This window comes from Syzygium oleosum, unplaced genomic scaffold (genome assembly GCF_021117445.2).
Source record: "Syzygium oleosum isolate NSW1041296 unplaced genomic scaffold, Sole_v2.1 Sole_v2.06, whole genome shotgun sequence".
NCBI lineage: Eukaryota > Viridiplantae > Streptophyta > Magnoliopsida > Myrtales > Myrtaceae > Syzygium > Syzygium oleosum.
Window position 1 is genome coordinate 7,293,065 of NW_026607490.1, and position 27,993 is coordinate 7,321,057.

A 27,993-nucleotide genomic window follows, 5' to 3' on the forward strand; every position below is an offset into this window, starting at 1 on the left:
ACACTGAACATCGAAGGGAAAATTGCACATTTCTGTCAACCAAGCCCGTAGTCTCCCTCGAATCTTTGCCCCCGAGCTTCCAAAGAGTGGCCAATCTCTCTCTTTCTCTCTGCGCCTTTGCCCGAGATGGCAAGCAAACATGCCATGTATGGACCATTTCCTGGATATGGTTGCAATTGTGGAAAAAGCGAGAGATGGCAAGCAAACATGCCTGTCTTATTGGGGGAGGATCGCTTCCATGGAATTTTCATTTGGTGAGTTTGTTTTGGCAATTGAGAGAAATGACCGATCAGCATCATTAGTAATACAAACGATCATTTTTAAGAAAATATTTTTCAAATCATTTATTTTTCGCGAAACAAACGAAGCTACTATGACACAAATGCTCTAAACTTCTTTTGCATCACTATAACCCTTAAGCTATGCCCCTAGCGTCTGTAACATCAATACCCAAAGTTTTGCTACAACGGCACAAGTTTTAGATATCGACAAGACACGGTGATATTTTCGTCACATTGCTATTTTTTGGGGGGGGGAGGGGGGGGTTTGGCAACATCAAAAAAGTTCAGGGTATCGGTGCGCCGTGGGCATATTTTAAGGCCTTTAATGGTACTTTCCTTTTTAAAAAATTTAATTTTTAGCTAAAAGAAGATGAATAACTTATCATTTTAATAAATTATAATATTAAAAAAACAGAGCTCCTACATCAACAAGGTCGTTGTAGTATAGTGGTGAGTATTCCCGCCTGTCACGCGGGTGACCCGGGTTCGATCCCCGGCAACGGCGATTTTCCCTCTTTTTTCCTACTTCATTTTTTTTTTTCCCTGCCGAACTGCGCCAAAAACGACGATGCGGCGAGGTCGTAGTTATGGCAACCTGTCGCATCCGTAAACCGCAATCCCACACGCTAATGCCGCAGACCGACACCTTGTCCGACGGTGAGCTACGGTCAGGATCCAGTGCTTCTCGCTCCTGGTGCTCTCTCCGAGAAACCGCTGATCCGCACCGTCCATCTATCATCCGGGACGTCCCGCGCAATCAAGACTTCGCGTGGCCGCGGCAACAGGAAGGAAAAACTCCCCCCGCGAGCCACGGATAGCGACGAAAATTCGAGACCGGCAGAGACTACAAGACAGACTCTTACTGCTGAAGCGGATGAAGACTTGCGAGCTGGTCTTCGCATCGCTCGTTCGCTCGCCGTCGCACTGCGCGTGAGCTCCCGCTTGACGGAGGAGAATGATGGCCGCCGCCGCGGCGGCGCCGGTGATCGCGGGGATCGGGAAGACGAAGCTCGATTCCGGATGGCTCGCGGCGAGATCGACGGAGGTGGAGCTCACCGGGGCGCAGCTCACCACGACGCACCCTCCGACCGGAGCCGATCCCCCGTGGATGGAGGCCGTCGTTCCCGGGACGTAAGTCGTGATCTTCGCGTGCGTTGCGCTCCTGCGGCGACCGCATTCGTCTGAATTGAGTTAGGAACTTCTTTTGGGCGGTTCGAGTGTGGACAGTGATCGTGGAGGGAGAGAGAGAGAGCTGATTGTGCAGTGCTTTGAACCTATTTCTGGTGTAATTTTGTGAAAAGCTAAGTCTGGTCTCGATGTTAAATGAGACATGAGTGAGGTTGCTTGGAGGCTAATGTTGATATTTGTGAATGGCTTATTAAGTCTAGTCATGATTTCAGATGATTAACGAAATTGGGGTTCTCGATGATGTAAAGAGTGTGGTGAGGAAGGTTACAAGTGTTGGAATTGGAAATTAAGCGCATCTCAATTTGAAAGCAGAAGCAATGAGATTCCCCGGTTATGAATCATCGAATGGATCCGGGGATGAATGTAAGTGGTCTGGTGAATTATATAGTCTAGTTAGAATTTCAAGGCAAAAAACGTCAATGCAGTTGTCCAGAAAGAACGTAGAACTTTCTTAGTTTTGCAAGATGTTCTGATATCTGTGTTCTGTCCTAAATTAATGTTGACCAGCTCATTTTAGTCTATATTCTTATTCAAGTATCTGAAATGTGGTTTACACCTCACTAACTGAAGAATTCTAGCATGTCATGTTAAGAGTATGAGTTCCTTTTTACTCTCTTAGTTATTTGCCTCGATTGCTAACGGTGATATAACTTGCAGTGTTTTAGCAACCCTGGTAAAGAACAAGGCAGTTCCAGATCCTTTTTATGGGTTAAATAATGAGGCCATTATAGATATTGCTGATTCTGGAAGGGAGCACTACACATTTTGGTTTTTTACGACTTTCCAATGCAAGCTGGTATGTTGCACTCTTGCTAAAAGAATCAAGATGTGTTCTTTGAAATTCTTGAGCTTTAAATGATAACATATTTGACATAATTAATTTCAAAATTCATGTTTTGCTGGTTTCTGAAGGCCTTAATAAATATTATCCGGTGCTAAGTTGTGTCCTTTACCATTTCATGTCTTTAAGATCAGCTCTTCCTCTTAAACATCTTTGAAAAATGACAGTTGGTACTGTATTTTCTTACTCATCACAAAATGGAATTAATGCGGTTACCAATGTTGACATGTTGTCTCATTTTTCACATTTTCAAAGTGATATTCTGCTTGTTGTTGAGTGTTCATCATTTATTTCTTTTTGTTACTTTTGCTTGAGCTACTGCTTTATATTATTTCAAATTTTCACAGCCTGGAGCACAACACCTCGATCTGAATTTTCGAGCAATTAACTACTCTGCGGAAGTATACTTAAATGGGAACAAAAAGGTTCTTCCAAAAGGAATGTTCAGAAGACATCAGCTTGATGTTACTGACATGCTCCATCCTAGTGGACAAAACATGCTAGCAGTTCTTGTTCATCCCCCAGATCACCCTGGAACGATACCTCCAGAGGGAGGACAAGGTGGGGACCATGAGGTATGTACCTGCTTCTGCATAACATGTCTTCCTCTGCATTTTATAGCAGTTTGGAACGACATATTAAATATTGTGCGAGTCTAATTGGATTAATAGTGTGATTCCTATCAGAATTGCGGAACATTCATATGGTATCTTTGTTTCATTAGATCGGAAAGGATGTCGCAACACAATATGTTCAGGGTTGGGACTGGATTGCTCCTATAAGGTAATCAACTCCTCATTGTAGAAATAATACATGATAACTTCTGCTATTTTTGATTGAGCAATGTTGCTATCTTCTGGTTATTTAGTGTCTATTTTTAAGCTTCTGATGTCGAAAGCAGAGTGTGAACGGTTACATTCTCCATAAATTGCGTAGTTGTTGGAATTTGTACATGTGCCTCTTTAGTTTCCACTCAAGTTGGTCCTTCGGAGACTGACTGTTTGTGATTCATGAGTTTTGGAGGGACAAGCTATTTGCTTCTTTAGATGGGAAAGAGTGAAAGGTTGCAAAGGATTAGTTACACTACTTTTGAAGTTTATATTGTGCGTGCTCCTATTTTTTCTCATTATTTGGTATTTTTCAAACTAAAACACTTGTGATTAGATAATCTCAATTAAGTAATTATAATACTAGCAGTTCGGATTATGTTGGGTGAGAAGCTGGAATAGCAAATGCATCTATTGATCCTAGGAGAAAGGTGGAGATAGAATGGGGACAGGACAGCTCCTAGCAAGATGTGATGTCTTGTTGCGCCATAATTTTACAATAGTGATGTCATCTATGGATTTCTTTTGCTTTTTATGTTTAGTGAGCAAAATCCTGGCTGCCATTTGCTGATGCGGTTTTCTTATTTCAAGGAATGGGGTTGAATTTCTGTAATTTTTCACTTATCTATTTATTTGTTTTAAATCCATTTACAAGACATCAGACTACATGTTTGCTTTCTGATTGCTCAGCATTTATGTTCATATAGGGATCGTAATACTGGCATATGGGATGAAGTATCAGTTTCCGTCACTGGGGTGAGTGCACAATCACTGTTTTTTATTTGTATAAGTCCTGAAATTCAACGGTTTCAATTCCTGGGGTTGATGCGCCAGTTGATTTATATAGCTTGGTCGAACATTCTAATAAAATAGGACAAACCTTGTTTAACAATCTGGGCCTCTTATGGTGATCATGATAAAATACTGCTGCCATATTATGGCTTAAGCTTTTGTCTCTGCGTTTGGAAAAACTTTTTGTCTGGTAATTGTCTGGAACTATTAGTTAGCAAGCAAGTCATAGTTGCTTTTGAATAGTGCTGTGGGGGTAAAACCGGGTTTTCTATTCGTAATACTGTTCTGCAATTTGTCATTTATCAGTTAATTCAAGATAACTGTAGTTTTTTTTATTTATTTCCAATCTGATAAATCATTATTGGTTCAGCCTGTAAAGTTAATTGATCCCCACTTGGTGTCGTCATTTTTCGACAACTATAAGAGAGTATACTTGCATTGTACGACTGAGTTGGAAAATAGAAGTACATGGGTTGCTGAATGCTCTTTGAGCATCGAAGTGACTGCAGAACTTGAGGCCAATGTCACTTCAATAGAGCATCTTCGGACCGAACATGTGTCAATTTCACCTGGCGCTCGGACTCAACATACCTTTACGGAGGTCAGTAAATATTGATGTATCTCAAGTGTCACAGAGGAAATGTTTTTAGAACAACTGTTCTTTCTTTTTGAAGAAGAAAAATCACCCAGGAAAAGACTGCCTGATTTTACTTCTTCTACATCCTAGCATTGATGAGTTTGGCCAATATAATTTACATGTAAAGAAATGTTGAAGTGGAAAATTGGATATAGGAAAAATCGAAACGATCCTAATTAATTGATTCTTGGTATCAACCTGCAGCTGTTTTTCTATAAGCCAAATCTATGGTGGCCAAATGGCATGGGAAAGCAGTCACTTTACCATGTTGCTGTCAGCGTTGAAGTGAAAGGATTTGGAGAGTCTGATGCATGGAGACATCTATTTGGATTCCGCAAAATTGAGAGCCATATTGATAGTGCAACTGGTGGAAGGTGAGGTAGTTCATAATTTACGGAAAGAATTAGAAATTGAATTGTATTTTTCATTGTAAATATACTTGTGCTCTTTAGGTTGTTCAAGGTTAATGGGCAGCCCATCTTTATTCGTGGGGGTAATTGGATTTTATCAGATGGATTACTGCGACTTTCAGAGAAACGTTACAGGACCGACATCAAATTCCATGCCGATATGAATTTCAACATGATCCGCTGTTGGGCTGGCGGATTAGCGGAAAGGCCAGAATTTTACCATTATTGTGATATGTATGGTCTTCTGGTAATACTCTCTCTCTCTCTCTCTCTCTCTCTCTCTCTCTCTCTCTCTCTCTCTCTCTCTCTCTCTCTCTCGCGCGCGCGCGCGCACAGTTGTAGGAGCTTGTTTGGCATTCATCCTCACAGTCACCTGCTTCATGATGACATGTTAAGAGTTTGTAAATGACACATCTACATTACTTGTATGGTTCATTGTCAAATCTTCAATGCAGCTCAGCCAACCTTCTTTTCAGATGCTTAGTATCATTTTTGTCAGTATGTTAGCCAATCAATTTATCCCGCTATCCAATGGCTTATAAAGCTTTTGTAGGTCTGGCAAGAATTTTGGAGTTGCCAACCTTCTTTCCAGATGCTTAGTATCATTTTTGTCAGTATGTTAGCAAATCAATTTATCCCACTATCCAATGGCTTATAAAGCTTTTGTAGGTCTGGCAAGAATTTTGGATTACTGGTGACGTTGATGGTCGTGGAGTCCCAGTATCCAATCCGGATGGCCCCCTGGATCATGACCTATTTCTTCTGTGTGCGAGAGACACTGCCAAGCTTCTGAGGAATCATGCGAGTCTGGCTCTTTGGGTAGGTGGAAATGAACAAGTTCCACCAGATGACCTGAACACAGCTCTAAAGAATTACCTCAAACTTCATCCCTATTTTGAAAAGGTGGATGAGCATGACAAAACTTTAGAAGATTTGAATAAAGAGGAGAAAGATCCCAGCCTCTACCTCGATGGAACACGCATCTATGTTCAAGGGTCCATGTGGGATGGGTTTGCTGATGGCAAGGGCGGCTGGACTGATGGCCCTTACGAGATCCAGTATCCTGAAAGCTTCTTTAAGGATGACTTTTACAATTATGGATTCAATCCAGAAGTGGGTTCTGTGGGTATGCCTGTTGCAGCTACCATCAGAGCAACAATGCCTCCAGAAGGATGGCATATTCCAATCTTCAAGAAACTTTCAAATGGTTACACTGAAGAAGTTCCAAATCCTATGTGGGAATACCATAAGTACATACCATACTCAAAACCGGACAAGGTTCATGATCAAATCGAACTCTATGGTACCCCCAAGGATCTTGATGACTTCTGTTTGAAGGTAAGACTCAATGAAGGGTGTTGCCATTAGTTTGTTTCTTCTAATCAATCAGTGAGTACATATTATTTTTTTGACTCATCAGGCTCAGCTCGTAAACTACGTACAATATAGAGCTTTATTGGAAGGCTGGACTTCTCATATGTGGAGAAAATTCACGGGGGTTCTCATATGGAAGACGCAGAATCCTTGGACTGGTCTTAGAGGTCAATTTTATGATCACCTACTTGATCAAACGGCAGGGTTCTACGGCTGCCGTTCAGCTGCAGAGCCAATCCATGTTCAACTTAATCTAGCCACCTATTCTATCGAGGTACAACTTGCTATAGAAAGCCAGTGAGAGCTCAGACTGTTATTATTCTTTCAATAGATTCGATGCACATCTTTGTTGGGGAACAACAATATTAAGTTATGCAGTCACACATACTTCAGTATAGCCTGAACATGAACTCGTAATTTTTCCTGTGAAATAGAACTTGATAATAGCCTTTTTTGGTCTGCTTCTACAGGTTGTTAATACCACATCAGATGAGTTCTCTGGCGTAGCAATAGAAGCATCGGTATGGGATTTGGAGGGAGCATGTCCATACTACAAGGTCTTTGACAAACTTTCAGTGCCACCCAAGAAGACTGTTTCCATTGTTGAGATGAAATATCCCAAGTCGCAAAGTCCGAAGCCTGTCTACTTCCTTCTCCTTAAACTCTACCATATGTCCGATCTTGGTATCATATCTAGGAACTTTTACTGGTTACATGTGTCCGGTGGTAACTACAAGCTGTTGGAAGCATACAGGAAGAAGAAAGTACCTCTCAGGATCACATCTATGGCTTATGTCAGAGGTTCCACATACGAAATTGACATGCTTGTGCAAAACACATCTAAAAAGTCAGACTCTCAAAATTTAACACACGGGAATGTTTTCAGTACAAGGCATAGTGGGGGAGACATTGACTTGGCCTCTATGGATTCTGACCACCCTGCTAAGGAGGTAAAATGTCGATCCAGTTTACTCCAGAGTGTGGGCAAATGCTTTTCGAAGGAAGCTAATAGTCCGAACGTCGCCATTATAAATGGGACCGACGTTGGAGTTGCTTTCTTCCTTCATTTCTCTGTTCATGCTATGAAGGCAGACCGCAAGGAAGGAGAAGACACGAGAATCCTTCCTGTTCATTACTCGGATAATTACTTCTCTTTAGTGCCGGGCGAAATTATGACCATCAAAATCTCTTTTGAAGTTCCACGGGGTGTTACTCCTCGAGTCACGCTCAACGGCTGGAATTACCATGGTGGGCACACAGTCCTCTGAGGTGAGAAATGGTCAAAGTCTCGTCTGTTCTTACAATTCTACAGACAATTCTGCGATAGGAACGTGCTTTTCGGATCGATGTCTCCGTCCTTAAATCCTTGTCCTGGCTGCATTTAATTCGCGGCATCAGCTTCTTTGGTTAAATCTTCATTAGCAGTTTCTCCCCGTCCGACTGGCAATAAAGCAGCATCACTGGGGAGGGAATCCAGCATTTTCGCTTCTTTGCACTGTCGGAGTATCTTGTGGGATGCCGCCAGATGCTCTAACCATATCAAACAAATCTGTCTTGAATCGTTAACAGTGTCAATTGTCGAAGCAAATGTATTTATGAACATGTGTGTTTTCTCCGTGCTGCTTCTACACATTTCAGGAATCTTTATTATCTGTATAGTGTGATACCTGAGAGAATAAATGGGTGGGAAACATCCTTTCCTTTTTGGGATAAGTGCACTAGAAGTTCTAAAACTTGTTAGAAGAGTGCATTTGAGTCCTAAAACTTTCAAAAAATGCGATCAAGTCTTAAAACTTGTCACGAAAGTGCAATCAAGTCCTAAAATTTTCAAAAAGTGCAATCAAGTCCTAAAACTTATTACAAAAGTGCAATCAAGTTTTAAAATTTTCAAAAAGTGCAATCAATAGAAGGACTTGATTGAATCAATTTGACAAGTTTTAGGGCTTGTTTGCACTTTCGTGACAAATTTTAGGACTTATTTGCACTTTTTGAAAGTTTTATGACTCAATTGCACTTTTCTAATGAGTTTTAGGACTTAATTGTACATTATAAAAGTTTTAGGATTCAATTGCACTTTCGTGACAAGTTTTAGGATTTTGAATGCACTAATCCCTTCTTCTTTTATTATTCCCCCGGATGTTGTCCCCCCTTCCTTTTTGTTCATATATTCTTCCCCTCTCAAAAGGCCGGAAGATACAGGTTTGTTCCCCTGTTAAATATGCAAATATAGCTTTTATATGGTTAGTTTTTATTTCTTGCCCCCTGATTCCGAGAATTGCATACAAGCATACAAAAGTCTGCTTAATACAATCCTGCATCCCTTGTGCAAATTTGCATATATTCATGGGCTAACTGCATTTTGCGCATTTGGTTTTCTGTAGTACAAAACCCATTTGGTGAGTGTTGAGAAAGAAACAAAAAATTGAAAATGCTCATTTGTTGAGTAAGACTAAAAGGTCAGTCTCTTGCTCGAATGGGAAGGGAAAGAAAGGCATGGACAAACAAGATTAAATTGAGTCAAAATTAAGCTTCCTCGGCTCCATGGTCGAAAAGACGAGGCACGATAGATATCCCATTCAATTGGTTTATGCTTTCTATTTTAAATTGAATCAAATAGTTTGTCAAATTGGAAAGATATACGAGTCGATTTTTCAATTTGTCAAGACAAAAAAAATGAGCTTTAATGAGGGATGAACTTTGGTTTTAAGCGAGACTTTAAAAACTTTAATCTGAACTCTAGGACGTTAAACTCGGAATATTCCCTGGAGTGAGGAAAGATAAACAAATCCCACAATTTCGAGTAGGGTATGCGGGTATGCAAACGGACAGGCCGCGAAGGCTCCTGTCAATAGCTTGGGTTATCTCTGCTTTAGTGAGGTTTCCTCTTAACCAAACATCAAAAGCTTGGGCTATCTCTGCTTTAGTGAGGTTTCCTCTTAACCAAACATCAAAGATTCAAGACAGCCCGTGATTAAGAGGGAAATTCGAAAGGTACACAACACGAATATTCAATTTGTCGAGACAAAAAAGATGAGCTTTCAGTGGGGATGACCATAGTCACGACTCATGAATTGCACTCCCCATTAGCAGCCATCACAAACCCGCCCAGCTCCGCCTCTCCCTCTCCCTCTCCCTCTCGGCAGAAATTTGCGCCAAGGAGGTCAAAGTTCTGTAGTCTATAGTAGCCGTTTGAGAAGCTCCCATAGGATCACATTGAGTTTTTCTGCGGCTCTGATTTCATGTGATGAATTCGAAATGGGTCTTTCGGAGACTGACCTCCCGCCTCCCTCCTCCGCTCAAAGCTCCGACCTTTCAAGACGCTCCGTCACAAGCCGCCACTTTGGTCCTCGACCACGTACGCGTGAGCCACCTTTTGTCCGCTTGCGGCAGAGAAGGGCGCTTCCGTCTCGGCTCTTCCCTCCACGCGTCCGTCGTCAAGAACCCCGAGCTCCACGACCCGGGAAACGAGGACCTCTTCGGAAACGGTCCTGTCGTTTGGAACTCTCTCCTCTCGATGTACGCGAGGTGCGGGGACGTGCTGGGCGTCGTCAAGCTGTTGGATGAAATGCCAGTGAAGGACACCATTTCCTGGAACACTGCGTTATCTGGGTTCCTGAGGAATGGGGAGTTCGAGATGGGTTTTGGGATGTTCAAAAGAATGTGGGAAGGGGGTGCTCGAGGCGTGGATAAAGCCACGGTGACGACGATTCTGTCTGGTTGCGATGGCCGTGAGCTTTCTCGTGTGGTTGAGTTGATGCATGGCGTAGTCTTCAGGGGTGGATTTGAAAGGGAAATTACGATAGGGAATGCGCTGATCACGTCTTATTTCAAATGCGGTGGCATTGATTGGGGAATGCGGGTTTTTAATGAAATGTTCGAGAGGAATGTGATTAGCTGGACGGCTGTTATCTCTGGCCTTCAGCAGAATGAGTTTTATGAGGATAGTTTAAAGTTATTTATGAGCATGCGTAGCGGATCAATCTATCCGAATACTCTCACATACTTGAGCTCCATCACGGCGTGTGCAGGTCTGCAAGCAATAAACGCGGGGCGCCAGTTGCATGGCATTGCATGGAAATTGGGTATTCGGTCAGATTTATTGGTGGAGAGTGCACTGATGGATATGTATGCAAAATGTGGAAGTCTAGAAGATGCATTGGATTTATTCGAGTCTGCGGAGACTATAGATGAGGTTTCTATGACTGTAATTCTTGTAGGTTTTGCACAAAATGGCTTTGAAGAAGAAGCTATACAAGTATTTCTGAAAATGGTAAAGGCAGGGTTGGAGATTGATTCTAATGTGGTTTCTGCTGTTCTTGGGGTTTTTGGTGCTGATACTTCTCTAGGTTTAGGTAAACAAATTCACTCTTTGATTATCAAAAGATGCTTTTTTCATATTCCCTTTGTCAGCAATGGGTTAATAAACATGTATGCAAAGTGTGGAGATATCGTGGAGTCAATCAAAGTGTTTAGTCGGATGCCTTCAAGAAATTTGATCTCATGGAATTCCATGGTTAACGCTTTTGCGTGTCACGGAGATGGCTGTGGAGCTCTACGGTTGCATGAAGAAATGAAAATGGAAGGTGTAAAGCCGACAGACGTTACATTTCTCTCTTTGCTTCATGCTTGTAGCCATATTGGCTTAGTTGAGAAGGGAATGGAGCTTTTAGATCTAATGGAAAGGGATTATGGAATTTGTCCAAGGACAGAGCACTATGCTTGTGTTGTCGACATGTTGGGACGGGCTGGCCGCCTTGCTGAAGCGAAGAGTTTCATAGAAGGAATGCCCATGGAACCTGGTGTTCTAGTTTGGCAAGCCTTGCTTGGCGCTTGTAGCATGCACTGTGATTCTGAGTTAGGAAGGTATGCTGCCGAGCAGCTGATTTCTTCTGCGCCCGACACCCCTGCGCCGTACATTTCGCTGGCCAATATATGTTCTTCTGAAGGTAATTGGGAAGAGAGGGCAAGGACTATGAAAAGAATGAAAGAGGCTGGGGTGGCTAAAGAAACGGGCATTAGTTCGATTGAGATTGAGAAGAAAGTCCATAGCTTTGTTGTCCGAGACAGGATGCATCCGCAAAGTGAAATCATTTTTGAAGTTTTAAAGGAGCTGTTTCTTTTGATGACAGATGAAGGATATATGCCTGATAAGAGATTCATTCTGTACTACTTGAACGCAGAATAAAGCAGAAGCAAGTGTAGTTACTGACCATTTGGATTCAGTCTTGCGATGAAGAGCAAATAGGATTAGAATGTTAAGTTAGGTGAGTTAGAAAGATATGCTGACAGGAAGAAAGCATGTCAGAAGTTATCATAATTTCTGGTGGACACATGACTTCGAGGTGATTCACTTGATGAACACCGTAACCTGAGTTTACTCGACCATATTTCAGGTCTTGTTATAATTTCTGCTGGGGTAGCGTTAATGTAGATATATTTGATCGTTTGAAAGTCCACCTTATACATGTAAATGGATATGATCGGCAAACGAGAAATTGTGATCTTTCAGTTCTGCAGAATGATCATTTTCACCATGTTTGATCTGATGTAGCACTCACTTGTATCAGGAAGTGGGTAGAGATCCACCAAGGGCACTCTCTCTCGAGCATGAAGTGGGGCTGTATTCATCCGGTGCAGTTTCGACGGTTGTTTTGAAGGATTTCTCAATTCTGTAGGTGAATTTACTGAGATGCTGCTAATCCTAGAATCAGCTGCGGTGGTGACATTGATGGGGCTTTGATTCAGAAGAACCAACGCACGGCTGTGCCAGGCATGAAAAGCCAGCTTTAAGGCATCAGTGGTTCAGGTACCAGGAAGTAGAAATACGTTAGATTTGGTACTCTGGAGGTTTAAATGATCATTGGAATCTGGATCACGTCCTGCTTGAGAGATCACTCTTGTCAAGGGGTTCCCCAGCATAAAACTAAGTCGAGGCAACGTGTAGATTCCTTCTTCTGATGATTTCACAGTTCAGAGACTACTGTTTTGGAGGAGATTCTGTAAATAGGAGACGGCCGAGAATGACATACTCTGATGGAGAGAGATATTTTGTCCGTGGCGAGTCAGGTTCGTGAGTTAAACGGAGGGGATCGTTACATAACTTGGGCCTTTCGAGGCTTGGGAGTGTTCCTGCTTCGAGTTTGAGGGTCTTTGCAACATGTTCAAGAAGCCAAATCGCCATGGCGATCAAGCTATAATAAGTCACGTCTTCAAATACGTGCCATATATGTTTTAAGATACACACTCAACATGTATTCATTAACACGCCCATCCCCACTGAACTCAAAGTGAGGAAAGAGCCTTTTAGAAACAAAAAGGGGGAAAAAAGAAGAAAGCATGACATTTCTTTTCCAAACATCATGTCTAAAATGCTATGTGTATCCAAGACTCCAATCACATCCTGTCTCTGAAAGAAACATTCAGCGACAGATTTCCGATCGTCTCTCTAAAGTACATAATTCGCGAGCTTCTACAGCTGCCGGCCCTCCACTTTAGAGCATTACCCGAGTGGTGACCACAACATGAAATCTTGGTGCTCTCTGAAACTGCTGCTATTGCATGATATCGATAAGAACCACATATCGGAACTCAATCCTCTACTAGCTAGGGCAAGAGCAGAAAATCAAAACATTGACCACGCAAAACCTGTGTAGAGGCTACTTATTTGCCAGGTGATGCAAACCTTGTTCGATCCCTTTGTCGAGTAATACTCCGATCTCTTGGGGAAGGTGTATTAGCTCCCACACATGCTTGGCGCATCATCTCTGCAAACAAACCACCTAATTTAGCCAAGTTTTCCAGTGAGACAAGTTCCGTCACTGATAAATGTCGATTTCTGCTGCCCATATTTCCACTATGTATTTAATAAAAAACCGAGTCCCTGAATGAAAGCTCAAACCTTCTTCGACGCGATTAGGACAAGATTCAATCTGTCAGCTTCGGTATAATCATTCAAAGTCAAAAACATTTAATTCTCCAAAAAATGGCTAATCTTTTTACTTTGCACATAAGGAATATTAACGTCAATTTGTGACGCAGTGCAACAATCTAACTCGTGATACTGGTCACATGTTTCTCATACATAATGTAGGGAAAGAAACCACTTTGTTATACCAGTTATATTTGATGGAACATATATTGCACAGCACGAGTATTTGCCAGGAAAAACAACGAAAGAATTAATAAAAGAAAAGAGAGAACTGACGAGTAAAACTAGGAAAAGAAAATCTACCTCGTTTTGTCTTAAGCTCTTGGTCAAGTTCTTCTTTCCATATCTTTCGTCTCTCAGAGAAGCTAACATAGCGATAAAAGTTAGGGAGGTTAAGACTATAACTGAGTAGCTTACAAATAAATATATGTAAATGAATTTGTTCAAAGATAATATAGACTCTAGTGAAACCAACCTTGGGCTACTTGAGTCCTGTAGACCACCATTTGCAAGACCTTTCAAATCACTGGACTGAGGCAATCCTACATCCGGTGAAGATTGATTGCTGGCATTGCCAACATTAGATATACGTCTGCTATTATTACTCCCAGGGCTTCCAGAACCAACTCCATCTGTGGCTGTTGTTGAAGTTCCAGCCGCAGCCCGGCTAGGTGACCTGCTTTTAGGAGGTAATCTCAAGTAACTTGGTGCAGTTTCATCACATTTGCTCTCGCCAAGAGCAGGAGAGCAAGGTGTATTTAAACTGTTGAAGAACTCTTCATAAAGTGGAGTTTGCAGCTTCTTCAGTTCCATGGCCTGGAGTAAAATACCCCAAGAATGTAACAACCGACGGTCAAAACACCAACTTAACACTGCAACTGTTCAATTGCAAATTTTACATCTAATCACCAATTGTACCTTTTCGTGTAGAAAAGCTGTGATTTTGGACTCTGTGAGTTCATCGTCCTCCTCAAGTATAGATGGTCCAGATGGAAATGAAAAGTCATTTACCCCCACACTCAAAGATGCAGATGGACCAGTAGGACTTAAAACTGTACGATCAGGGTCGATGCCCATTCCGGGCTGCTGAGGTATTGGAGTAACATCAAATTTGCCCGTCCAATCCATAGAAGGCTCACTTATGGGGTTAAAGCTCTGCTAAAACAATGTCATTGATCATGTGAAACATGTAAGCCATCTTGCTTTTTGTTAAAAGGTAACTAACAGAAATTTTCAAGCAGTTTACCTTGTTAATATTATCAGGAGATCTGCCAATGGAGTCAATCTCATCATCAATCAGACACATATCATCATCGCTTCCATTTGCCTCCCAGCAACCATCCTTTTGTTGACGGAATGTTGAGCAGCTCATAGAATCCATATTAGTGATATCTGCTCCCAAGTTCATTGGCATTTGACTAGCAAAAAGTGAAAGCTACATCATCAGAAAACATTACCACTACTGAACCAGCAAAAGAAAACAACTGAAGAACAAGACCATAAATGAGCTTACAAGGTTTTTCCGTTTGCCATGGAAGATGCTAAAGGAATGTCAAACTTCTCCTGATTAATAGAAAAACAATTTCAGTTTATTTAAGCTGGAAAAAGCTTCCGAATTGTATGAAATGGCCATGCCTCCTTGGTTTATCGAGTATACGAACCATGGCAAGAGTAGAAAAACCAGAATGAGAATCCTCATCTTCTCCAGTGACAAAGCGATGCTGCATATTATACAGAGACATGAGAACTGTAACATGTAGTTCTGCAGACGAAAGGATTATAATTAAAGGACAAGAGATCTCAGACATATTGAAGAAATTACAGTATGCCACTCAAATGCTACCATTAACAAAAATCACCTGCAGCAGCTGAGATGCTGTTCGCCTTGCATTGGGTTCCCTAAAATCAAATCACACATATTGCACAATTAAGCAAAGGACTGGAAAGACTCTCTTCAAGCATATTGTAACAGATTTACTCCCAAAAATTACCTTTCAATACAAAGCCAGAGAACTTTGCATGCAAAAGTTTCTCTAGGATTTAAATTTCGAAAGAAGAAAGAAAAGGACAACGAGAAGTAGGGAAAGGAATATGATCATACTTCTGCAAGCATTGTAGCAGAAAATCTTTTGCCTCCTCTGAGAGATGATCAGGAATTGGAGGATGAGATTTTGTTGTTCCTATGTAGAAGAGAGCGGCAACCTGAAGGACAAGCTTTGTGAATAATATGACAGAATTTGACATTGACTATTGCGCAAACCTCATATTTCAGCAAGAATACCTCTTGGTATTGTTCGCTCCATGGAGGCTTTCCAGTTGCCATCTCAATAACAGTGCATCCAACGCTCCATACGTCAGCAGAGCTGTGAGGCATTTCAAATATCTCAACAAAATGCAACTGATATAGAGACTAAGAAAACAAAGTATTTTCAGCAGAAAAAAACATGACAAATGCAACAGGCAAGAATTGAAAGAAATGCTCACCACTCTTGCTAAAGTGCCCAATGAATGGCTCATCAAACTCTAGTGTGATGCACCGCACTTTAATTTCAATATGCCATTAAACTACCTACGACTCCTTAAGTTAACTTACTTGTCTTGTGAAAAACAAAAAATAAGAAGCAGATAAAGAGCTTTATCCACCTTGAAAACTCTAAATAGTTTGATCAGGTCCTAGACTTAATAATTCCTGGAAGTTCATGCTTTGGAACTTTAATTGGAATAAGGTCTCAAGTTGTGGCAAGCTTCACAGTAGATGTGTTAATAAGTTTAGTAACTTGTCACCAACTAAGATTTTGGCTGCAGTTTTTCAGCTAGTCTCTTACTTGAAACGGCAAATTGCCCAGGTGGGCATTTTAATGTCTAGTGTAGTGCTAGTAGCAATGACAATCTTTATATTTTCAACCCAGAAAGGAAAGAGACAGAGAACCATTTTATTGGTGTGCACCAAAATAAAAGTACAAGCGAAACAATCCTTTTAAAAAATATTCATTCCTGGATTGCATATTTGAGTTGTGGTTTTATATCTGAATTAAATTTTGTTCAGACATCTCCCATAATATTTGAATTGTCTGTGTTGTGACATAATGGGAAGAAATGCAACTGATAGAAGTATTTGAGATCTAATCATCTTATTCTTTTTAGAAAAGAAAAGAACTCGTTCACATATATAATAGCAAATTTCTATAATACTTACAAGCTATGGCCTGTCTGGAGAATGACTTCTGGAGCCATCCAATATGGAGTGCCCTTCATTGATTTGGCACCTGAAATGGTAGCCTGTGTAAAACCATAGATAGTTTTAAGTTAATTGACCAAGCGGAAAGCAAGAATTATGAAAAATTGAAGTGCGGAAGATATCGATATTGGGTATACCAGCTCAACTACTTGTTTTGAGGCACCAAAATCTGCAAGTTTGATGCACCCTTTATTATCGACTAAAATATTTGCTCCCTGTAAATGGAGTCATAACTTGCATTAGAGAGAGAGAGAGAGAGAGAGAGAGAGAGCTATTAAAACTGCCAGTAGCAATATAAAAAAAATCAATGCACCTTGATGTCCCTGTGCATAATTCCATTCTTGTGTAGATACTCAAGGCCCAATAAAAGTTGCTTGGTGTATGTTCTTATAACCTGTTCAACATATTGGCACATAAGACCGAACTCGAAACACCCAAGAAAAAGCTTGTTCAGGCAGGCAGTGTCTCACCGTTTCAGGGAATGGTCCGAATTTCCCCAACAATGACGATATAGATCCACCAGGTACAAATTCCAACAAAATATTTAAGGAATCTTCCTCCCTTACAGTTCCTAAATATCTCTGACAGAGAGAGGTAGCAATCAGACGACCAAAAATTAGCCAATGTTACTATTTACTTCTATTTTAAGCCCAAATCTTGCATATTCCAAAACAAAATTGAAAGTCGCTTACAACTATATTTGGGTGCGAGAGATTCTTCAGCAACTTCACTTCCTCCTCAAGCCCCCTAATGTGAGCCTAGTTACAAGACTAAGTAAGTCATATAAACTCAACCAAAATACAAAAGGATCCACAGATCATGGAATAATATTAGACGAGTTTTTGTACAAATCGAACCTGTGCTTTCTCCTTTGATGCGCTATTTGCTGCAATCAAAACCTGGAGGAAAGCAAACCATTACAAGACGTGACATCCGTTATAAATCCCCAGATGCATGGAAGAAAAAACTAAACAAGCACCCAATTTATAGAAAATGGATACGCCATCAATAAAAACTCAAAAGATCAGCCCAGGAAAAACCTACTAACAGCGAGAATCAAATACTGGGTATGAACGACTCACGAAATCAGCAGACGAAGGCAAGCAGTTAAGGGTAAGTGCAAAGAACAACATTTAACTCTTAAGCAAAATCAACTAGAAACAGGTGCGGATTCAGTCCATTGAGTAAATTTAATTAGACAACAATTGAAACTAGGACTGGGTATGAACGACTCACGAAATCAGCAGACGAAGGCAAGCAGTTAAGGGTAAGTGCAAAGAACAACATTTAACTCTTAAGAAAAATCAACTAGAAACAGGTGCGGATTCAGTCCATTGAGTAAATTTAATTAGACAACAATTGAAACTAGGACTGGAACTCAGGAACAACAGTTCAACGTCGGAAATTACCCTATCAAGATTCAACTCAAACAAATGATAGACAAAAGAATGAGCACAGAAAGGAACAGAAACAAAAATTAAAGCTAATTTTAAAGAACGAGCAAATGGCACGTGATGAAGAGCAAGATTAGCTAGAAGTGGACCAAGGATCCTTCAATTAAACAGATCGGGGCACAACTTCAGAGCCCAAAGTTCCACTAAATTTACCACCGACGTCACAAAAGTTGCTCTTCCCGAACCGAAACTGAGCAGAATCGGTTAACATTCAGAGTCGAGTCATCGAATCAAGCTCAAACAAGCGGAAGCAGAACCCGCCACTCCAGCCAAACCCTCGAGGCCGAGAAGAGTACCTGCTTGACGGCCAGAAGCTCGCCGGAATCGAGGTTCATGCCCATGTAAACCCTACCGAAGGCTCCGCAGCCGATCAACTCGCCCTTCCTCCACCGGATCGCGGGCGCGCCGTCCCGGGCGGCGACGGCGGCGGCCGCGGAGGAGGGGGACACCTTGGTGAAGGCGATGGACTTGCGGATGCAGGAGTTGAACTTCTCCACGATCGCCCTCGTCGTCGTCGGCACCGGCGTCGTCGGCGTCGAGGTGGACGCCACCGGCGCCGGGGCCTCGTCGGCGTCGGGGCCCCACGACGGGCGGAACACGATCGATCGGCGCAGGGAGTCGAACATGTCCTCGCGCTTCGCAGTGTCGCCGAATCGATCGATCGATCGAACCAGAGAGAGCGAGAGAGTAAGAGATAGAGAGAGAGGGGGGTTTCAGTTCAGTGACGTTGGGGTTTCATTATCATTTCCGTTTCATTTCGGTCGGCGAAGATGGGGAGAAGAGAGAGAAGATACAGAGAGAGAGAGAGAGAGAGAGGGAGGGAGAGAGGGGGAAAAGGTGCGGGGAGATTCTAATTCAAATTCAAACAATCTTTTTAGGGGAAAAAAACAAAAATTAAGGAACGTGACGACCCATCGTTGCAAATAGTGAAAAATATTGCCCTCCCCCCACCCGCCCCTCATCATTCTACCAATTTTTTTTTCACTTTTCACTTTGCACCGCTTCCTTTCGCCCGAAATTACAAATATAGGGCAAATTTACTATTACACATATCCTAGGGATAAAGGAGCATGGAGGTTTTTTTTCACCTTCCAAACAGATAATTTAACTACTTCATCTGAACTCTAGGACGCTAAACTCGGAAGTATTCCCAGGAGAGAAGGAAGAAAAAAAACTTTCTCTTCAATTGAAAGGTTAAACGTGCGGACACCGACACATAAAAATAAAAAATGCAGTCATATTAGTTCGCTGGGTGTACACACCTGGACATTCTGGGTGACCCTAATCAGAATCCTTGGTTTCTCTTGCTTTGGTGATGTATCTTTGGTAGCCACCGCCAAAAATCCAAGACAAGCCCCCGGTACCGAAGGTACCTATCTTTGTTTGGGCATGTTTGTTTTCACCTTCCGAACAGATAAATTTTTTGGTCATGTTTGTTTCGCCCATGTGAAGTTAAAAGGCTTTTTTTTTTTTTCCTTTCTGCTTCTTCGCTAAAATTTGAAATATTATTCAAATTCGAGAAATTTATGAAAAAGAATGCGTGAGCATTTCGAAAGTTTTTGGAGTCTAGAATTTGAAAAAAAAAAGTCAAATCATGTGGTCCACAAAATTTAGACTAAGTAAAAAGCAAAAAAAATAAAAGAACACGAACAGGACTTTTATCTTTGAGCATTTGGGATTTTAATATTAAATACCATCGGTTTTTCTTACCTATATACATAGTAGTATTTATCTCGACCTTAGTTGTCCTGGAACTCTAGTTTGCGCCATAAATTTGCAAAAGCCACCGTTACTCCTCAGCTACTTTACCAAGATAGATTAAGGTTTAAATGTGGGGGTATAATAGTAGTTTGGGGACAGACACTAAAACATGAAAGTTGGCTTTCTGCATAATATAGATAAATCAGCTTGGTATGATTGTGTCTTGACTTTAGTTGTGTCGTGCCGTTGCGTGTTGTGATGTGTTGCGAGTTGCTTGTTGGATAATAGAGATAAGTGCGCTTTTGTGACAACTTTTAACACTTCTAATACAATTGAGTTGTGAAACTTTCAAAAAGTGCAATTAAGTTCTAAAACTTATCGAACTCATGCACTCAAGTCCTTATGCTAACTCTATTCATTTTGGTTAATGAAAAATGCTGACATGACTTGTTTATTATTTTCTCTATCATACCTGACTAAAATATGAAACATAAGAATAAATGATGTTGTTTTGGTCCAAAATTTGATTTTTTACATACAAATTTTATTAAAAATAAGCAAACTTTAACAAAACACACAAAAAAGGAAAACTCTTATCCCTTCGTAGCATACGCGTTTAAAGCTGCACCGTTTTAAAACTGGGCAAGATGACTTCTTAAACTGTGTTATAAATTATCGTGAATTTTAAAATACCGCATTAAAACTGGGCAAGATGGCTTCTTAAACTGTGTTATAAACTATCGTATATTTTAAAATACCGCGGTTGTTTAGGGTGCGCATGAATACCATTCTGTGCCCGGGAGCTATTTCTGAACAGAAATGATTTTTTTTTATTCTGTGCCTGGAAACAATTTCTGAGTATTTGAAGGCATTTGATAAACTGTCCAAAATTTCTATTTCTAGAGTAGAAAAGAACATAAATGCGTTTGGTAACTACACAAAATTTCTGTTCCCAAATAATATTTTAATAATATTTTGAATTGTTAAATTTTTTTTTTTACCCATTTTCTTCTTTGGCCATGGCCGGTCGCCGCCGACCGGCCACAGCCCAGGGCCGGCGAGGGCGTCACGGCCCTCGCCGGCGAGGGTGACCTCGCCCAGAGACGACCAAGCCTCGCCGTCGGTCGCAACGGCGAGTCGGCCTCGCCGTCGCGACCCACGGCGAGGTCGGCTTCGCCGTTGGTCGCGACGGCGAGGCTCGGCCTCGCCGTCTCGGGCGAGGCCGACCTCGCCGTCGCGACCGACGGCGAGGCTCGGCCTCGCTCGATCTGGGCGAGGCCGCCTCGCCCAGGCGGCGAGGGTCCAGCCCTGTGGCCGGTCGCCGGCCGTGGGCTGTGGCCGGTCGCTGGCGGCCGGCTCAGCCAGGGAAGAACAACACCACAAAATAAGAAAAGAAAAAAAGAAAAAGAAGAAAAAAGCTGATTCTCAAAATTGTCTTAGAAACAAGAAAGCTTTTTTTACTTCTTGTTTCTCTTCCAAAACTGTTTCTCGGCACAAATTTTTGTAAAAATGTGCCCAGGAACAAAAAGTTTATCAAACGCGTTTCTGTTCCCAAACTATTTCTGGAAACAAAAGAGCAGAAATTTTCACTATTTTGCACGTTACCAAACGGCCCTTAAAGTGTTCGCTCAAACTCCATTGCGGATAGCAACACCTTTTTTTGCCATAGCTGAAGCTGATACGATAACACTGTAGCCTGATTATGACAATTTGATGTTCTGATCATGAACGAAGTAAGATGCTCACGTGACCCGGTAACTTCAATTATCGGCCCAAAGCGGATTCCAAGACGACAATCGGTGTCAATCCACTAGCCAAAAAGCAGGTTTCCAACTCCAACACAACTGAACAAGTACGGTCGCTTCTCTTGAAGACATCTCATTCGGAAAAACTAAAATAAAATGCGAGGATATATCGTATTTTCGGCGAAATAGACGGAAGTTCACGAAGAAATAAAATTCATTTGGCCCGCTTCATTTGTTCTCTCCAATTCAAGAGGAAAATGCAAGAAGTGTGATTAAAAGAATTCAAGTTTTTCAATTATGCCGGTGTTTTCAATTTTCATCACATATGATAAGAGGACGATGGTAAAAAAAAATAAATTAAAAGCAATTTTCTACCCACCCAAGCTGTTTTTTGTGTGAGTAAAAAAAAACATAATGAAAGACGTTTTTCAACTGACTCCAATTACTACATTTCCAACATAAAAAGTGTTTTCGACAAAAAAAACAAAAGACATACAAAAGGTGGGGAAGTAAATTTCATCACCTCGTGTTTGCGCGTTTTATTTTCTATAGCCCCCATTTTCTTTCATCGAAAGTAAACCGGTTCCCAAATCGACCCTAGAACAAGCCGATTTTGATTCTTGATTTTAAAAATCGGAAACCGACTCCGACAGGGTAGATTTTAGATTTTCGATCTAGAACTCGCCTACTCCATAACCGAACATCCCTACGTGATACGTTTCACCTCACGCATGAAACACGAGAAGGCAACACGTGACTCCACCCCGAGCATGGTAATATCCACGTGTCCTACGGTCATATATTTCCTTTATAACGGGAGGATTCTACTAATATCATCGTTACGATTGCACTCAAGTGATTTTATTTGCAAACATCGAGTAAGTCTCTACCTGTGATATCGTCGCGAGACACGTTGCCTTTTAATTTGATTCTTAATCACTCGGCCAATCTCTGTTTGTTTAGAGAAGCCTTCGTGCATCAATTCCTAGCAACATGCAAATTGATTTTTGTTGCGTTGCAATATGGTCGGGTGTATTCCAACTTTCTCTTTGCATTTTTGTTGCACGTACAGCATCGTGTCCAATATTGACAATCATATGGGAGGAAAATTAGTTGCAAAGCTGGAAAATTATCAAAAAAATCCTACAGAAGTTCACCTAGTTATATCACTGTAGGACCAATCATCTTATTACTATTCCATTGTTGCCTATTCATTTATAAATATTTTAATTTTACCAATTGAGTCTAAACATTTTCATGTGTTTGCCACAAGTGAAAGCGTCGGGCCCTCGCCCAAATCCCCCTTGCTTGTGGCTAGTGAGAGCGTCGCGGTCCTCGTTTGGACCTGGCTAGGGCGTCAGCTACGACACCTCGCTTGCCACTGGCAAGCGGCTCACGGCCCTTGCTTGGATCTAGGTGACGCCCGATGCCCTCGCCTAACGACACACTTGCCTAGACCTCGCAAAAGGTGTAAAAAAAGAGGGAAAAAAAAAAAATCGAAAAAAATTATTAAAAAATTTTCACGACAGCACTGGCTGTGCCACCTAGGACGACTGATGTCCACTCGGCAATTTTCACTCAAAATTGACCCGATAGACTCAATTGACAAACCATGAAAAAGTATATAACTCAATTAGCAAAATTAAAAGGTTTATGATTAAATTGGCAAAAATATAATAGATTTATTACTTTTTGGACAATTTTCCGTTTCAAGGCCGATGTAATGTAATCGGGCAATCACATTAAAATCATAACTAGCATTTGCATTTGACTTTGGACCCTAATGAGAGGCGTAATCGAGTCGGCGCAATTCAACACTCTAGCTCAACTGTCAACTCGACTCGGGTACTTAAGGCTCGACTTGTGCTCGATCAAGCAATCGATGAATAGATTTGAATCGCAATCCGGATTAAAACAGAACCTGTGCTCGATGGAGCTCCCACGTAGAGAAGATGAAGAGTGTCTACGAGGGCAAATTTGAAAAAAATTGGTGTTGGTAATTTTGGAATAATTTTTTTTTACTAACCTTAGAGTGAGCTTTTCGAAAATACCGAAAGCGAGGCCCCCATCTTTGGGCTTTCAGCTTTTACAAGTCGGCCAAAGGAAGGGGCGAGCATAAAGGATGCCCGAATGGGAGGACGCCTGGACTAAATCGAATCGGTCAGTTCTGGACAGTTCCAGCAGGCGTCGGTTTGATTTCTGTTTCCATGAAAATGGAACCAGTAATTTTCGATCGGGTTCCGGGGTGGAAAGCAAAATCGAAACGATGATATAACTATTTATAATTTTTTTGAATTTCTTAAAGAACTTCTTTCCTTTCCCTCTCACCTCTCAAGTCGTGTCCTCTCACACTTCGCTTTATTCCAGATGATGAAGCAAATCTTTGTTTCTTCCGTATCGCTACGCCGGTTCATCCGACTTGCTCCCTTTGGTCTCTTGCTTCTTTCCTTATTTGACTCTCTTTCTTTTCCTCCAAAGATTCACCAATTTTACTTTCCTCATTAACTCTCACATTCCTTAAATTTTGAGTTTATCATTTATGGAAAAGAATCCATGGAATCCTCCTCCTTTTTTTCGAGCGTGCCCCTACCATCACGGCCCCTATCATCTCTCGGTCTTCTTCGCAAATCTTGGACGAAATTCCAGTATCGAATTGCGATATAGACTAGCAATTCAATTGAAATCCACCGGTTCCATTGAACCATTCGAAACCAGATTAATATGGTCCAATTCCCGATTCCTAGATGGGATTGGACTAAATCAGGAACCGATCACCCTAGCCAAACGATCCAAAACACACCCAATTCTTCTTTATCGCCCTCTCGAAAAAAGGTGGTTCCTAAACGGAGCCTCGAGGCTCGACCCGCGCTCGGGCAGAGCACGAGCAATTCGACCTAGACTATCCCCCCGTGCGGCCCCTGCCGGACCCACGTGCACCTAACCACGTCAACGTAGCAACTCTTAACTGCGGCCGCGTCGTCGCCCACGAGTTCGGTTCGATCCGTCAGCGTCGCCGTCAATTCGGACGGAAACCGTCCACCTCCCCCACGCCACCCCACCCCACCCCACCCCACCCCCACCGTTCCCCACTTCCCCCAAGGACAAAACCGCCATCCCGTGGGGCGCGTGATCGTCTCCGTTTTCGGCGTCTGTCTGTCTCGTCCTCCGTCGTTTTGCACGTCCCCAGCTACTAACAAAATTGCATTCCCCCACTTCTCCTCCTCCTCCTCCTCCTCCTCCGTATATAATGCGCGGCACGCGCTGCGAGTAGGTGATCCCGTCGTCGTTGTCGTCGTCTCCTTCCTTCCTTCCTTCGAGAAAGAGCACAGCATGGGCGTCGATCTGGAATCCCTGTCGGAGGCCACGTCCGGGGCGGTGGGATCGCTGCTCAGCACCACCATCCTGTACCCTCTCGACACCTGCAAGACCAAGTACCAGGCCGAGGTCCAGGCCCACGGTCAGCAGAGATACAGGTCGGTCCTTGAGATCCTCTCGCCTCTCGCTTCCGTAACGATCTCGCCGTCGTTCGGGATCGCGATCCCGTCGGTCCCGCGGCGAATTCGTTTCTCTCCGATCAGTGGGATGATGGTGGGATGGTCTGTTGTGTGGGATGATCGTGCTTTTCGTTTCTGCGTGATTTAGTTTGTAGCGTTCGTTGCTAGCGGATTGGAGAGAGCGATCTCTCGGTTTCGCGCGGCGAAACATTTTCCTCGCTGGTGCTGTCGTGGGGGTTGATGATGATTCCGAGATTAGCTCTCGTGTTTTTTTTCGCTGTTTAAAATAAAAGGGTCGTGTCTCCATTTTTCGGCGGCTTGGACTGACTTGATCTTGGCTTTGGGTGGCTGTTACTAGCACTGTCACTGCTGCTTAGCTTTGATAAAAGGGTTCTATAACTCAATCGTGGAGTCTTCTCTTCTGTGCCTGGCAAGTATGTAAATCCTGAGAGGAGAAGTTATGGTTCATTCCCCATAAACATGGTCCTGAAAAGTGAAAGATTAGCTGTGGCACTCTTCCGCAATGGCTTCCTTTTGTGCGAGGCATGTTTCATTCGTCGCATCCGTCGCTGCCAATACGGCAAATCCCGGATATGTTCTGCCCATATTTCGGTTCCCTCGGATACCGGCTTATAACTTCTCCATGCCATCTCATCTTACGTGTTTCTCTTTCTCCGTCGATCTTCGTGTAGCTTTCACGATTGATATACTGTCTAACAGAGTAATAGTTTTTTGGTCAATACATGTTGCTGTTGAATGAAGTGAACATAAACTACTTGTAGTTTGTATTCTTTCTGAGAGGGTGATATTTTTCGATTTTTTGGTGATAGTTAATATGTGCTCACAGCTTATATGAATCCTTTTTTATTTATTTGGAGTCTTTGGGCTTCAATGTCGTTTTAATATTATGATTCTGAGTCGAACTCTTTCCAAAGTGCTAACACGGCATGAAATGTACATTTCAAGAGGTGTAAAACAATATTCAGACATCGTTCCCTCAGAGCTTCCTAGATATGTTGAGACCATCTCTATCTGCAATCTTTGTTTCCGGTGGCAATTTGCATTCTTTTTTCTTTGGGGTGCAAATCTCTGATTGAATTCATTGGATCAGAGTGCCTATGTCATCGCTTTTGCAATCTGCTCCGAGGATATTTGTGGTAATTAATCCATTTTGTTTTTCTCTGTCTGCACAGGCATCTGTCAGATGTTCTCTGGGAGGCAATATCTAACGGCCAGGTGCTCTCACTATACCAGGGCCTAGGGACCAAAAACCTGCAATCTTTCATTGCTCAGTTTGTTTACTTCTATGGATACAGCAACTTTAAAAGATTATACCTAGAAAGGAGTGGTTATAAGTCAGTTGGAACAAAAGCTAATTTGGTTCTGGCTGCTGCAGCGGGTGCTTGCACTGCTATTATTACTCAGGTGAATCCTCTCTCAAAAAGTTTTACCTTGTTAGTTTTATCCTTTCACATATATAAAACGTACAGACGATACATTCAAGCATGCATGGGCAGAAGTACATGGTACATGCGCTGTGTGACTGTCTCCACTGGAAATTTAGATTGAAAAACATAATTAAACTGATCTTAGGTTAAGAACTCAATACCTTAGAGCATTATAAGTGCCATTGAATGTGCTATGCCTGTTTGAGATCTAAAAAATATAGAATCATTAACGAATAATATGCAAAATAGCAAGTAATATATATTTTTTCTTTCAATCATTTATTTATTTTTCGCCTTTATTTTTTTCATGAACAAGTGATATTTGTTTGTGATCTTGAGAGAATTTTGTATATTGTTGTGTAGCCTCTGGATACAGCCTCTGCTAGGATGCAAACTAGTGCCTTTGGGAAATCCAAGGGCCTTTGGCAGACTCTTACCGAGGGTGATTGGAGCCATGCGTTTGATGGTCTTGGGATCTCCCTTTTGCTGACTTCTAACCCTGCGATTCAGGTATTTGCTTTTTGAGTGGTGTAAGCATTGTGATGAATTGCTAAGTCCCTGTCATAGGACTGTTAAAGTGAGAATTTTCATGAGACTGACCTCTTATTTTCTTCAGTACACAGTCTTTGATCAGCTCAAACAAAGGCTCTTGAAAGGAAAACAGAATAAAACAGACAAGGATTTGTCACCCGCATCGCTTTCTGCATTCTCAGCTTTTGCGTTGGGTGCCCTCTCGAAGAGCATTGCCACTATTTTGACTTATCCTGCAATAAGGTGCGTCTCTCTTACCAATAATTTTACCTATTCTGCAAGCTTTGGTTTCAGAACTAAGAACTAATTAACATTTTGTTGCATGAAGGTGTAAGGTCATGATTCAAGCTGTCGATTCTAGTGAAAACGTAGCAGAAAAAGCTCAGAAGAAACCTCGTAAGACAATTCTTGGAGTTCTGTTTGCCATATGGAACAGAGAAGGCTTCCTGGGCTTTTTCAAGGGATTGCGAGCTCAAATTTTGAAGACCGTGTTGAGCTCTGCTTTGCTTTTAATGATTAAGGAAAAGATTAGTGCAACCACATGGGTTCTTATGCTTGCATTGAGTAGGTCTATGCTGCTAACGAGGGGCAGACTAAAAAGTGCTTGAGAGGGAATAATTTGGAATGCCCTTGGACCTATGTAAAATAATGTTATAGGCAGGGCGAACCTATAGAGCCAGATTCAGAATTGCAGTTGTCGACGACTGTGATAGGCGATTATGGAATCATCTTCTTGGGGAGTAGCCTGATTCAGGACTGGGGTAGAATACAAGCAGACTGTAATTTCATCCGAAGAAACTCCGAAATCACAAGGAATAAGAATCTGCTGATCCTGTTCTTGCTGCAAATAAAGCATATGCGTTGCCGCGTGCTGGCATGATGATGGTGTGAACTGGTGACTTGTGAGGGTGTCATAATGATTATTAATGTGGTTTTGGTCCCTTGAAGGGACAAATTAAGTGCCCTTGTAGAAGTTGTCTAGATACTTGTGTTCATGATAAGTTTCTGTTAGTGTGATCGGTCATCTACTGGGTTGGATGTTGAATTTTCTCAGCAAAGGCAATTAAATAGATGTTCATCTCGACTTGATGGTGTCGAAAGCAG

General features: G+C 41.9%; 4 protein-coding genes and 1 non-coding gene across 6 annotated transcripts; 4 read left to right on the forward strand and 1 right to left on the reverse strand.

Moving 5' to 3' along the window:
* The first annotated feature begins 714 nt into the window (after positions 1-714).
* On the forward strand, positions 715-786 carry TRNAD-GUC (transfer RNA aspartic acid (anticodon GUC)). Its single transcript has one exon. It is a non-coding gene; the product is annotated as a tRNA-Asp (tRNA).
* A 348-nt stretch (positions 787-1,134) lies between these two features.
* On the forward strand, positions 1,135-7,965 carry LOC115685975 (mannosylglycoprotein endo-beta-mannosidase). The gene is made up of 11 exons (XM_030611134.2): positions 1,135-1,412; positions 2,127-2,265; positions 2,658-2,885; positions 3,035-3,093; positions 3,845-3,893; positions 4,300-4,530; positions 4,771-4,940; positions 5,019-5,223; positions 5,646-6,314; positions 6,397-6,624; positions 6,821-7,965. The coding sequence occupies exons 1-11, from the start codon at positions 1,237-1,239 to the stop codon at positions 7,616-7,618; spliced, it is 2,952 nt and encodes a 983-aa protein (XP_030466994.1). The 5' UTR covers positions 1,135-1,236; the 3' UTR covers positions 7,619-7,965.
* A 1,475-nt stretch (positions 7,966-9,440) lies between these two features.
* On the forward strand, positions 9,441-12,705 carry LOC115685979 (pentatricopeptide repeat-containing protein At3g05340). 2 transcript variants are annotated; one of them, XM_056312321.1, is made up of 2 exons: positions 9,441-11,743; positions 11,918-12,705. In XM_056312321.1, exon 1 carries the CDS (start codon positions 9,595-9,597, stop codon positions 11,533-11,535), a length of 1,941 nt encoding a protein of 646 aa, XP_056168296.1. In that variant the 5' UTR covers positions 9,441-9,594; the 3' UTR covers positions 11,536-11,743; positions 11,918-12,705. The 2 variants fall into 2 exon arrangements, with proteins under 2 accessions (XP_056168296.1, XP_056168297.1); XM_056312322.1 differs by having other exon boundaries at positions 9,441-11,692.
* On the reverse strand, positions 12,543-18,721 carry LOC115685978 (mitogen-activated protein kinase kinase kinase NPK1). The gene is made up of 17 exons (XM_030611136.2): positions 18,267-18,721; positions 17,374-17,415; positions 17,209-17,274; positions 16,987-17,097; positions 16,830-16,910; positions 16,654-16,731; positions 16,475-16,557; positions 15,560-15,641; positions 15,380-15,480; positions 15,138-15,177; positions 14,940-14,999; positions 14,792-14,841; positions 14,525-14,696; positions 14,197-14,433; positions 13,754-14,094; positions 13,582-13,643; positions 12,543-13,114 (listed from the first exon to the last, which is right to left on the reverse strand). The coding sequence occupies exons 1-17, from the start codon at positions 18,594-18,596 to the stop codon at positions 13,011-13,013; spliced, it is 2,040 nt and encodes a 679-aa protein (XP_030466996.1). The 5' UTR covers positions 18,597-18,721; the 3' UTR covers positions 12,543-13,010.
* Positions 18,722-24,612: 5,891 nt separating this feature from the next.
* LOC115685980 (peroxisomal adenine nucleotide carrier 1-like) lies at positions 24,613-27,971 on the forward strand. The gene is made up of 5 exons (XM_056312323.1): positions 24,613-24,889; positions 26,104-26,335; positions 26,722-26,868; positions 26,975-27,132; positions 27,218-27,971. The coding sequence occupies exons 1-5, from the start codon at positions 24,747-24,749 to the stop codon at positions 27,495-27,497; spliced, it is 960 nt and encodes a 319-aa protein (XP_056168298.1). The 5' UTR covers positions 24,613-24,746; the 3' UTR covers positions 27,498-27,971.
* Positions 27,972-27,993: the final 22 nt, after the last annotated feature.

Coding starts and splice junctions, on each gene's coding strand:
- LOC115685975 (XM_030611134.2), top strand. CDS start 1,237: ATGATGGCCGCCGCCGCGGCGGCGCCGGTGATCGCGGGGATCGGGAAG. Junction 1,413..2,126: donor GAGGCCGTCGTTCCCGGGAC/GTAAGTCGTGAT, acceptor TATAACTTGCAG/TGTTTTAGCAACCCTGGTAA. Junction 2,266..2,657: donor CGACTTTCCAATGCAAGCTG/GTATGTTGCACT, acceptor AAATTTTCACAG/CCTGGAGCACAACACCTCGA.
- LOC115685979 (XM_056312321.1), top strand. CDS start 9,595: ATGAATTCGAAATGGGTCTTTCGGAGACTGACCTCCCGCCTCCCTCCT.
- LOC115685978 (XM_030611136.2), bottom strand. CDS start 18,596: ATGTTCGACTCCCTGCGCCGATCGATCGTGTTCCGCCCGTCGTGGGGC. Junction 15,178..15,379: donor CTGCTACAATGCTTGCAGAA/GTATGATCATAT, acceptor ATTTGATTTTAG/GGAACCCAATGCAAGGCGAA. Junction 14,434..14,524: donor CTCCTGATAATATTAACAAG/GTAAACTGCTTG, acceptor TTGTTTTAGCAG/AGCTTTAACCCCATAAGTGA.
- LOC115685980 (XM_056312323.1), top strand. CDS start 24,747: ATGGGCGTCGATCTGGAATCCCTGTCGGAGGCCACGTCCGGGGCGGTG. Junction 24,890..26,103: donor CACGGTCAGCAGAGATACAG/GTCGGTCCTTGA, acceptor CTGTCTGCACAG/GCATCTGTCAGATGTTCTCT. Junction 26,336..26,721: donor GCACTGCTATTATTACTCAG/GTGAATCCTCTC, acceptor ATTGTTGTGTAG/CCTCTGGATACAGCCTCTGC.